The sequence below is a fragment of the Melopsittacus undulatus genome, chromosome 2 (genome assembly GCF_012275295.1).
Source record: "Melopsittacus undulatus isolate bMelUnd1 chromosome 2, bMelUnd1.mat.Z, whole genome shotgun sequence".
Classification (NCBI taxonomy): Eukaryota; Metazoa; Chordata; class Aves; order Psittaciformes; family Psittaculidae; genus Melopsittacus; species Melopsittacus undulatus.
Window position 1 is genome coordinate 86611526 of NC_047528.1, and position 12292 is coordinate 86623817.

General features: G+C 38.2%; 1 protein-coding gene across 5 annotated transcripts in view; it reads right to left on the minus strand.

Moving 5' to 3' along the window:
* Positions 1–1389: 1389 nt before the first annotated feature.
* The window catches only part of CASK (calcium/calmodulin dependent serine protein kinase), a 199112-nt gene continuing 188209 nt past the window's right edge, over positions 1390–12292 (minus strand). For 3 of the 5 annotated variants that reach the window (XM_034074365.1, XM_034074364.1, XM_031051393.2), the window contains 3 exons: positions 11053–11255; positions 8812–8895; positions 2372–2812 (listed from right to left, as the gene is read on the minus strand). In XM_034074365.1, coding sequence (XP_033930256.1) covers positions 2636–2812; positions 8812–8895; positions 11053–11255 — 464 coding nt within the window. In that variant the 3' untranslated portion in view covers positions 2372–2635. Of the gene's footprint in view, positions 2813–8811; positions 8896–11052; positions 11256–12292 lie in introns of all 5 variants that reach the window. The other 2 variants (XM_034074363.1, XM_034074362.1) reach the window with 1 other exon arrangement.

Below are 12292 nucleotides of genomic sequence, written 5' to 3' on the forward strand. Positions count from 1 at the left end.
TTGGGATGCAGTCAGGTGAGGTAAAGTGATGAACCAACCTCCCTTCTGTGCTCCAGGCTGTAAGCTGACCTGTGGGTGCTGCACAAGACAAGCACCTTGCCTGATCTGGCTGGCTAGGAGCCCTAGCTAGACCTAGACTTTGCCTAAGGATTTTACAGGAACAGAGATTTGATTACCCCACCTGCAGTAGGAGTAAGCAGAAGATTAGCAACCCATGTGCTATATGATGATAGAATCATAGAATGGTTTGGGTTGGAAAGAACCTTAAAATCATCTAGTTCTAACACCCCTGCCATGGGCAGAGACACCTCACACTAAACCATGTCACCCAAGGCTCTGTCCAATCTGGCTTTGAACACTGCCGGGGATGGAGCATTCACTTCTTTGGGCAACCTGTCCCTCACCACCCTCAAGAGCTTCTTCCTTATATCTAACTGAACTTCCCCTCTTCAAGTTTAAACCCACTGTTCCTTGTCCTGTCACTACAGTCCCTAATGAAGAGTCCCTCCCCAGCATCTTTACAGGCCCCCTTCAGATACCTGGAAGGCTGCTGAGGTCTCCACATAGCTTTCTCTTCAGGCTGAACAGCCCCAACTTTCTCAGCCTGTCTTCATACATCGTGGCCCTCCTCTGGACTTGTTCCAACAGTTCCATGTCACTGTGTTGAGGACACCAGAACTGTATGCAGTATTTCAAGTGGGGTCTCATGAGATCTGAGTAGAGGGGCAGGATCACCTCCTTTAACCTTCTGGTCACGCTCCTTTTGATGCAGCCCAGGACATGGTTGGCTTTCTGGGCTGCGAGCACACACTGCAAGCTCATGTTCAGTTTCAGATAATTACCCCTATGATAAAAGTTGAACTGTGAGAACTTTTTCTGATTACATGTGCAGTGGTGCTAAACAACTGGAACAGCCCACAGATCAATTTCATCTGACAGTTCACCTCTGAGGATAAATCCTTTGAGGACACTGTATCATTTTAATATAAACACTAAACTTCATACTACACAACAGCACACCGACCAAGCTTTGAAGATAAATTGTTTTAAGGAACTCTGCATTTCTGACACCTAAAAAGAGGTGTCAATGCTTGCTCCTGGTAGCCATTTTCAGGAAAAAATGCAAAGCATCTGGGCCAGTAAGAGCATGAAGAAGGGAAACAAAACACCAGGTCAGCACGTAGTTAAATTTTCTTACTTGGCTCTGCTCTTAATTCTAAATTAGTTTAACTTGTGGTTGTACAGGTGGAGCAGAGCCCCTGGAACACACTGCAGGCTGTGCCCTTCCAAGGGCCTTCCCTTAACGGACTGTAAGAAACCTTTGCTTACTGCATGAGCCGCTGATTTGTTCTTGAAACTCCCTGCAATGAAATGAAGGACCCAAAAGCATTTAATTGTTGAACACATAAAAGGAAGTATATTTAAAATAAAAAAAATTGGTCAGACTGTAGAGTCAATTACCATTTTTGAAGGAATTTACAGGGCTGTTGTAGATGAGTCTTTTGGAATAGTCAGTTTATCGCAATGCCTAAACTGGTTTCTTCATTGCACAGTATTTTCCTTTAAAATGTGTGCATTTTTAAACAATTACATACATATTAAAAATCAGCATTTCTTTGCTTAAACTTAATTAAAACGTTAATACTCTCAGACAACACGGATCTGAAATGGTGAAACCAGTAATTGCCCCCTCCCACCTTACAACAAATTAAATTGAGACAAAATTACAAACACATTTCACTACATGATTATTATTAATAAAAATCAGTTTTGTTTTTTTTTCTCCTTTTTTTTTATAAAGTTGCCCAAAATGCAAGGGATGTGCATAGGTTTACAACTTAGTCAGAATAATATTTTACTTTATTCCCTTGGGTACGTGTTCCCATGAACGGAATGTACTTTGCTGTAGGTTACAGGTTTTATCAACACAGATACACCAACGGCATGAACGCTTGCGACTGTCCACATGCATTAAGAGTCAAGACCCAATTTCAAATTTCTAAGTTTTACAGAGTTCTTCAAAGAGACAGTATCACATTATCTGGATGTTACACAAAAGTACTTAAAAATGCTATCCTAGAAAAAAAAAAGAGCGAAAAAAGGCCTTTAAAATTTATGAATTTGTTTCGTAACCACTAGACTAATTACTTCAAATAAATAAAGGAAAGCGAAGTATTCCAATCCATAAAATCAGACTCTAAAAAGAATGTAGTGTTCCACCCCCAAGTTAAGGTAACAGAATCATATTATTATTACTATTAAAATAGATTATAGAAAGCAGCATCTATTTTGTGCAGTTTTTAGGGGCCCTTGAAATAAAAAGCTATGATTTCCAAAAATATAACATTCCAAAGGACTGAATAATACATATATTTAAAGATACATTTTATTAAAGTTTAGGAGAAATGATTAAAAAAAAGATACTGTCTCTTTAAATTAGTGTTTGATTTTTTTTTTCCCCCTCCTCCTATCTATTCGGACATGACAATAATTATATTTTAGGTCACACTACATCTAGGTAGTCTCTAGGGCCCAAGACCTGTTGACACAAGGTCAATAACGAAGAGGTTTTCCATGTATGAGGTGGTTCCCAGTAATGACAGATTTTTTTCTTTTCAATTCTCTCATGACTGGTCTAGTAGACCCAGGAGACTGGGACCCACTGTGAGGCTGTACACACAAGCTCGATGGCTTCCTCCAGGTGCCTGATAGTTTCATCAATTTCATTGTTGATAATTGTTAGGTCAAAGTAGTGTGCATATGTTCTCTGTAAGATTTCAGACTCCTTCTGCAGGCGCTGAAGAGATTCATCCTGTTTGGTGGTCAGAAAAGAAAATGGGAGAGAGAAGTTGGATCCTTTTGTATGCTTCTAAACCAGCTTTCTAACTGTTACTTACAGAGAAGGAAACAGGAAAAAAAGCCTTAGGGAGGTCTAGGTGGTTTAGATCTCCCACCTCTATCTATGGAAATTGCACGGGAGAAATGACACTATTTCTCTCTTGAAGCTGACACTCAAACAGCACTCAGATATTAATACTGAGACAAAACACGAGTCTAGTGTTAACAAAGGAAGGCAGAGAGGATGGAAGCTTAGAAAAGCAGCACAGACATGAGCAGCAGACACCATATGTGAATAAAATGTATGAAGTGCACAAGTATGAGCACAAACATGGCCTATGGCCAGGTAAGAACATGAGAAACAGGGCAGGTATATTGTCAGGTATCAGCTGTTCCTGATTTTGGTAATGTTTTCTGTTCAGCATCAGTCTTCTGGGCCTACTTCCTTTAATAATAATTTTCTGATACGGAAGTTTTCAACCCATGTTACTTTTTGGTTCCTATTTCAGAGCATGCCATTCCCAGCATCTCCTAGTGTGAGATCATGAGGAACAAACCACATAGTCCATGCTCAAGAAGGGCAGGTACAGCAGACTGGTGCTCTCCATGGCTCGGTGTCAATGTCCTCACAGAAACAAGTGCATCCTGCTTTATGGGTGCGCTGCTGGACTCCATGCAGCCAGCAATGCTACTGTGATAGGCTTTGTTAGTGAGGTCTGCCTTTCTGAGAGATCAGGGTTGCAAACAGCTTCTTTCTAATGCTCTGCAGCACTTACAAGTTTGAACTTTCTTCCTGCAAATTCCCTTAGAAATGAAAAAATAATCAAACAGAAGTAAAAAAGTAATTTGCTGCTTTTGTGAACCTTGAAATAGTCACAGGAAAGTGATCAAGTCCATTCCACCCCATAGGTTTGAACAGTATAAACTCCTGCTGCTCTGTAGTATCTATAGGATCATCCTACTTGATCAGTCAATTTGGATACACTTCATTATGAGAGTTTTAGGCTCCAGGAAGTACGGATATAGTGCCCATAGCTGTTTTCACAATAAATTATTATTATTTAATCCATCTAATAAAAGAATCCCTGCCTTCCCTTTTTTTCTGTTTTAGCTTCCAAGTATTTGCAATTATAGTGACAAGTAGCTATGGAACAGTGGCTTTCAGGTCCTCTAAAGAGAATAACCTGCATTGAGACAGTTCTCCTTCCCTATAGCAATGAAACCAGCCACTTCTGGAGAAGTTCTGTTACCAAAGTTACAGTTCTGCTTCTCTCCAGAAGCTGCAGCCTCAAACTGGGGGAGGGAGGATATTCTCCTTCACATGATAATCACTATAAATTTCATTCCAGGTTAGACAAATATCCCTCACATGCACTCTGTCCAAGGGATGCTCCTTACATGGACCATTATGCATTGCCAGCGATTCCTGGAACTTCCATAGAAAATACTAGTGTATGGAAATACAATTTCTTCTGTTAAGAAATTGAACAATATGGATCAATACTAATATTAAATATTTTTGTGCAGTGTTTCATATGGCTTAGTGTCATTAAGCCAAAAACCTAGTTAGGTACACTGCCAGCTTCTCATGGATTCCAAAAGAGACATCAATTTATATCAGCACAGGATCCAAACTTTTCTGCTTACATTAACCTACAAAGAAAATAAAACCATACTTGTCAAGCAGAATATTTCCAGTGCTTTAAATACATCTAGCTAAGATTTATTTTATGTTTAAATCCAGTCTTAACAAAATCATATTGCACCTATAAAAGAGTTTTAATCTCATGGCACAAGGCTAACAGTACCTGAAAACTCCCCATGAAACCTCAGAACTGTTAAGTCCTATGTAGCTTTTTAAATGCTATTCAGATTTCCCATGTCATCTTTACATACAAGTATGAGAATTAACTTTTCTCAGTAAAGCATCTGTCTTACTGTGACTGACAATAAAAATCTTAAAAATTTATAGTGATCTCACTTTAAGAAAACCTCAGCTGGTACATAAAGAAGACTGAATACTAATTTTTATCTTGTACATATAGATGTCACAAAACTGTTTAAAAAATTGTTTTTTTAATATTTTTCTGTCTTAGATTCTCTTAGATCTAACTTTACTGTATTTTGGAATATCTAAGTTTCCTAGTCTGTTGGAAATGTAAAACATTACTTCTTTCATAAACTTTTAAGGGCAGTAGTAAGTTTGACAAAGGCCATTGCAGCAGTTTTCAAATAGGTTCAAACTTTCTCAAGTTTTGCAAAAAGAGATTACAGTTCTTGATTTTTGTGCTATTCTGTGACCAAATTTCACCTGTGTTTGTGTTTTGTATCTATTTGTACATTCAAAACCACATCAGACTTTGCTGTTTCCTCTGTGTAAGTCTTAAATGCATCTTTGAAGTTAACACTTCCTCAAAATTTTTGCTGTAGTGAGATCCTCTCAATTTCTTTAAAATTTCTGAATAAAATTTTGAATAGAGAACACCTCAGATTATTCTCCAAGAGGAATATTCTCCATCATTTGTGCTCTCAATAGTGTCAAGAAAGATATTTACAGAAATGTTCAGCCAGCTGCAGACAAACAAACAAGTGGCCACAACTTCATTAATTCCACATCTGGGAGCAGAACATATCTGTCTTTTCTTCTTTCCTCAGCTCTCATGTAACAGGCTAATCTTCTCTCATTCTCCATCGTAGGTGGGACAGAAAGGAGTGAAACATGGCTTTTATCTATGAAATCTCTTCCCTGTACATAATGGCTGCAAGTAGTACCTTTAGTATCTGAGGGCTGGTTTCTTTTTTATTTTTTGCCTTTAAAGTACATAGGCCAATAGCTACCACTTGTGACAGCCAAAGCACAGCCTAACAAATTACTAATATTCCCTTCTAAGGCTGTGAATAATGTATAAACATACCATCGAGCCTTTGCCAATTTTGCTTCAACAGAAAGAAATTCTCCTCAATTTAAACAGCTGGTGCAATGCACAGTTCTTGAGAAAATACACTTTTATTCTTTGGTGGTAGGAAGGGAGAATGCACAGCTAAATTTCAGAAGAATTTGGCTCAATAAAGATTTACACACGGCTCAGTAAAGATTTAGATCAAAAAAAGTGGAGCCTGTCAAATCCTATGTGTTGCTGCCTGGGCAGTGTGAGTAAAAAACAGCTGGAGGAAAGAGGAACTACTCCATTGTTTCCTGATATCCTCTCTTCTCTCTGTTTTAGCACAGAAATAATCTGATTTAAGCTTTCTTTGTGATTAGACAGGTGGTTACACTCTGGGAGACTTCGTATATTGTTTTTATTGGTTTTGTGCTTTGCAGAATTGCTCATAGTCCAACCCTAACTATTCTATGATTCTATGTATTCTGTTAGAAAGCATAATACTTTGTCTCCTACCTCTTGCTGTGTGGTCCTTGATTATTGAGATACTTTGTGTGGTCTGTGACAAGCTAAAGTGTCTCAAGAGAGATACTTTTAAGGTCAGGCCTCTGCACTGATTTTACCACGAAGTTCAGATCTACAGCTGTAGGAGCAGAAATCTTATGCTGATGATTTTACTGCAGGTATCTGAAGTCATCATTACTTTAATTTTTTATTTCAATGGCAAAAGTAACGTTATATGGGAACAAGCATATCTACATTCTAAAACTACTGAAATAACCACGACTACCTTGTCCACCCCTAGCTGGTACTTACAGGCAATTTTCTGCACCATTTTGGCAGCTATGTACAATTAGTACGAGCGCGAGAAAATGAAAAGAAAAGCAAAGATGAATTTAAGAAAACATAAGGGGGGAAAAAGGATAGTCATTTACAGAAGTGTTCTCAAAAAGCATAAGTAAAATAAACACAGCAGGATAAGAGGATAAACAGAAAGGGATACTAATTATGCAAATGAACCTCTTCAAAAAGGAAGCATGAATGGGAAATATGGAACACACTCTCCACCTTTGTTTGCTGCCTTGCAGGCTGCTCACACACAGACACAGTTTGCATATCTCCTTCATGCAGGCCAGTAAACCTTGGAAAATAGGATCCTCTATGTGGGTAAGGTCTGTTCCTATTATGATTTCCTGCCCCTCCCTTTCCTTAATTGATTCCATAAATTAGCATGCTTAATAAGCATGGCCTCAGTTCAATTCATGTGCCTGAGTGAAACCCTGTTTGAAGAGACTTTAGTCACAAAAGCTTAAAATAAAGACAGTCTCACAGCATAAAGGCAAATATTTAGAACATAATACTTCTACATATATTTCTTTGGCATGAAGAAGTAGTTCCCCACCACTACTATAAGAGGTACATTTCTGTCTTCTTCCCAGCGTACCATAGAAAACATTTTCTGCTTCAGATGAACTGCCCCAAATTATCTCTGTATTATATCCTACAGCTGGAAGATTAAAAGTTAAGTGCTACTGGCAGGTGAGTGAGGGCAAGTAATACTATGTGGGAGCTGAGACACAGGAATGGAGGCAATATACCCAGGCAGTCAGATAATTCCGCAGGGTACCTGGCTGCCTGAACACTGCTATAAGCACAATGCTTGCCAGACACATCCTAAGAACAGTTAGTTTTCTTAAGAACAGTTATTTTTTTTAACTGCTGTCATGCCATTTGTTTGCACAGTGGCAAAGTCAGTGTAGAATACAAAATTTTAGTATTTTCTCAAGATTGTACTAATTTACAGCATACATCAACACCTGCAGTTGGACAAACGGTCACTTCACTAGCACTGCAGATTGTGATATCTTGAGATATCTTCATCTATACGCTCATGACATTTACCAGTTAGGGTATGGGTCCATAACATACAATGAATGCTTTTTCTGGCATTGGTGCTTGTCAGAGCCTTTGTGAGATGCTTCAAAACTGACAAAAAATCCCATTTAGAGCTAAAGTAGCTCACTAAAGGATCTGGTATGTGCCATGGCCAGTGCAGAGTGGCAGTACGTGTCCCAGAAGCAAGTTGGAGAGAATCAGCCCCTTCAGCAACAGTGAACTAGTAGAGTGCCTCAGCTGCCAGTAAAATTGCAGCTCAAGACCAATGTTTTTAACTCTCCACTTACTATTTTAATAATCATTCAGGGTATTGGCATTTAATACGTTTGTCTTGTTCCTTATTTTCCTGCAAGCCTCTGCTGTAATGTTTCAGTTTCATACTTATGATATTGTAGTTACATTTCTATAGAAACAGGGATTCTGAGTTTATTTTTGCATGATCAAGGAGACATGTAGGAGACTTGGAACAGATTCATGGTCAAATCCAATTGATTAAATACCTTAATATCATGGCTTAAAAAAGGCTGAGCAGATAAAGTGTTCATATAAATACTGTTTGCCCTGTTGTGAGCTCTAAATCCAGAATTGCTTGATAACATCTTTGATATCAGTAATAATCTGCAGAGTGGATACTCTATAGAAATAATGCCAGAAATTCAGGATGTGGACCTCCATGAATACTTAACATTGTTCTAGAAGCAATTAACCCTTTAGTCAAAGCTTCCAATTCTTAGAGAACAGTCTCTGAAACTAACCAGCTTATTTCTCACACATATGTTTGCTGTATAGAAAAAATACTAAAGATAAAGGTGGGATGTCAGCACAGTCACGCACATCCATTTCTTCAGTTCAGGCAGGCTGTGATTTAGTGCTAGCATTGCAAGTCAGAACTGAGTAATTTGTGCTAATAATTTGTGAAGGACTTGGAAGCAGGTCTCTGGGCTAGGGAATGAAATAAAAGAATATGTGTTTTTAGAATACATTGTATGGAACCTTTAACTTGAAGTTTGAATTTCAAATTAGAAAAATCTGTTACTAAACAATAAATATCTCTCAATCAATTTAATAATGCTGCCATACAGCTGTCTTTCTACCTCTCAATTTACAGACAAGGAAACAAAGAGGCTTATCTGCGTATTTGAATCTCATCCTTAATTCTGCCTCTGATAAGACATTAGACTGCAATATGCCATACCTCATTAATGCCTGGGGTAATTGTAGGTGCAGCAATAAAAACAACAAAAGGAGCAAACTCTGCAGTTCTCAGGACCTTCAATGCCTGGGTGAAAAAAGAAAATCAGATACTTTAGAAGAATCCCTCAACAATCAATATGAAACAAGTTTAGTCGCACAAGCAAAAGGTATAAAATCATGATTTACCAACATTGGTATTTGTTTTTAAATGAAAAAGAATCAAGACCTTTGTAATACAGAAACTTAGCTTATTGCATTATTTTACATTTTTGGTGGTTGAACTGTATCTTTATCCTTAATCTAAGTAAGTTTTCAAGACAATAAAAGTTTTAGCATTTTCAGAGAGGCTCCTCCCATACAGTCTCAAAGATCAAGAATTCCATTTGCATTTAAACTGAATGATTAACAGGTAAAAATATTTAGTCATGCCATAAATGGGGAAAAGAGCCAACTGTATTTTAGAATAAATACCAATTAGAATATATTTTTTTTACATTTTTTTCTAAGTTTTTCTACCCACTCTTCATTATTATTCTCTGAAACAAATAAAAATATGATGTGAGTGAAGTTTTTAAAAAGTGAGCATAGCACTGATGCAGTAAATGCAGCACCAATGCCCTGAACCAAATTTATACAAAAGAAAAGAATTATCATTAGAAGTTGACTCAGTCATAATTTAACTGAGTGACACTCAGAGCTGCCATATGTAAAACTTTGGTACAGATCCAAGCTAGACTGAAGCACAGGAAAGGAAATAAATGTACATCAGCTGAACTCACATGGATGGACAAGATGAAGTAAGGCTAAAGGCCAGTCTTTTGCTCCTTCTACTTCCTGTATTTTCCAAAGTTTGTTTTCTTTTTAAAACAAGCAAACAGACTATCCACAATCCACCCTTTTCCCAAGCTAAAGAGGTTTTCCTCTCTGCTGCTTGAAACTGACCTATGTATATTATCTATGCCAACATGCTCAAACCAGAGAGATAAATCCCATATATGAAAGTCAAAACTCACACAACTAAGAGTACCTAAGGGAAAAAAGGCAAGTGGTGTAAGGTAACTAGGAATAAGTCCACAGACAGGCTGGTCTTACTGAGCTAAGATGGATGCATGAGGAAGCTAGTTAAGAAAGAGGATTCCTATAGACATGGTAGAGGAAGTGTACCAAAGGTGGCTGTTACCAAATGTAAATGCATGCTAAGAAAGATTGAAGTGGCTTCTGAGAATTGTGATGTTTCTGAATAATGCAAGTTGAAAAGGTTTATCAATAGAATTTGCTTTTATTAGCTGCTCCATTTCAAGTAAGCATAAATGCTGCTCTCCCTGAGAACTGTTAAATATGGGGTTTTATTTTTCAGAACAGCACCACACCAGCGTATTATGTGAACAGTCCTAAATATTTTAGTCAGGTATCTTATTTCTGTTATGAAATTCTTAAAGAATTTGAAGTTCCTGAATCCATTCACAAAAAAGAAAGAGGGCAGCAAATTTCTGGTAACAATTCTGTCTTTCCTCCCATTTCCATCAGTATTGTAGAATAACATAAACATCATGTTTGTCCATATTCATGTTGTTCCACTTAACAAAACATACAAATGCATCCCTGTGAATTGCAAGTCATGACTACCTGGTTGTAACAAAGGAAATGTATCAGCATTTTCCACTGAAGATTCTATATAAGGAATGAACAATCTCTTAATGTTTCTTTGGAGCCTGATTTTCCTTCCTGCCTTCTTCTGAAAAGTCTAATACCGCAGCACAGAAAGGAGTTTATGAAGTAACAACACTGGTCTGGTCCCTCTGCAAACAGGATTAATATTGGTTTCTGACCATGTTCAATAGTGATATGGAGCCAAGAGTCAGTCAGGAGCAAGATTACCATCTGTAACAGCTTCAAAGAGAAATTTTTGAAATATCTAAAACATTACTGCTAGCAGGCAATGACAATCACTTGTTTAGATACATTTCACTGGACATGAGGCTAATATAGTAAAAAGTTACATGGTAAGTAGATTTTCAAGCTACAGTGTTTGCACACCAAGCTAAAGTATTAACTTGTTTCTGCTGTTTTTCTTCTAACCCAACCAGAATTCTACTTCACAAATTCATACCTTGGTGGTGCAGGGGTTTTTGTTTCATATTACTGTATACATTACTTATCTACTGTGCAACCAATAAATGTATCTCAATAAAATAAGGTTGATTTGTGATGAGTCCCATTTTCATATACTTCTCATGGTTACCTGAGGTTCTACATCAAGTATTGCAATTAGTCCCTGCTCGTGGATCTTTCGTATTGTTTCCAGTTTTGTCCCATACATTGCATCCTCATGGCTGCCATATTCCAAATATTCATTGTTTGATATATCCTGCATCATTTGGTCATGTGATACAAAGTAGTAATTTTTCCCATTTTCTTCATCTTTCTTTGGAGGTCGGGTTGTATCTGAAAACACAAAACATTTTTAGTACAAAAGCAATATTAGGCTTGTATATGGCATTTTGTTTTGTTTATCAATATTTATTTGCTGAATGATGACCCGTCAAATCACACATAGAACCATGAAGCATGAGCTTGAGGTAGGCAGAATGACAGAGGCTGGGAAAAGCAGGAGAATAAGGGATGTGGAAAAGGTAAAAATGAAAAGGTAACAGAGTAAGAACAGAAGCTCATAAATAACCTTTACTTGGTTGAGACTATCAGATCCTATCAGCTGCTTTCAACAGCAAAAAAGGCCAAATCCCACAGTTTTTACAGTTTCTAATCAATTCAATTAACATCTCCATTTTACTCCAGGGGCTAGTACTGGGTCCAAGCCTGTTCAACATCTTCATTAAAGATCTGGATGATGGGGCATAGTGCACCCTCAGCAAGGATGCCAGTGATACAAAACTGGGAGGAGTGACTGATACACCAGAGAGTCCTGTTGCCATCCAGAGTGACTTGACAGGCTGGAGAAACAGGTTGACAGGAATCTCAAGAAATTCAACAAGGGGAAGTGCCTAGTGCTGCCACTGGGAGGAACAACCCCATGCATTGGTACATGTGGGGGTCTGACCAGTTGGAAAGCGGCTATCCAGAAAAGGCCCTGAGGGGGGTCCTGGTAGACACTCAGTTGAACACGAGCCAGCAGTGTGCTCTCGTGGCAAAGGGCTAAAGGTATCCTGGACTGCATTAGACAAAGTATTGGCAGGATGCAGAAGACAATTCTTTCCCTCTACTCAGCGCTGGTAAGGCCACAGCTGGAGTGTCGTGTCCAGCTCTGGGCTTCTCAGTACGAGAGACACACGGACCTACTGGAGAGAGTCCATTGAAGGGCTATTATGGAACTGGAGAATCTCTTCTATGAGGAAAGGCTGAGAAAACTGGGACTGTTCAGCATGGAGAAGACAAGGCTCAGGATGGTTATCATCAATGAGTACAAATATCCAAAAAAGTGTAAAGAAGGTGAAGGCAGTCTCTTTTCAGTGGTGCTCAGTGAT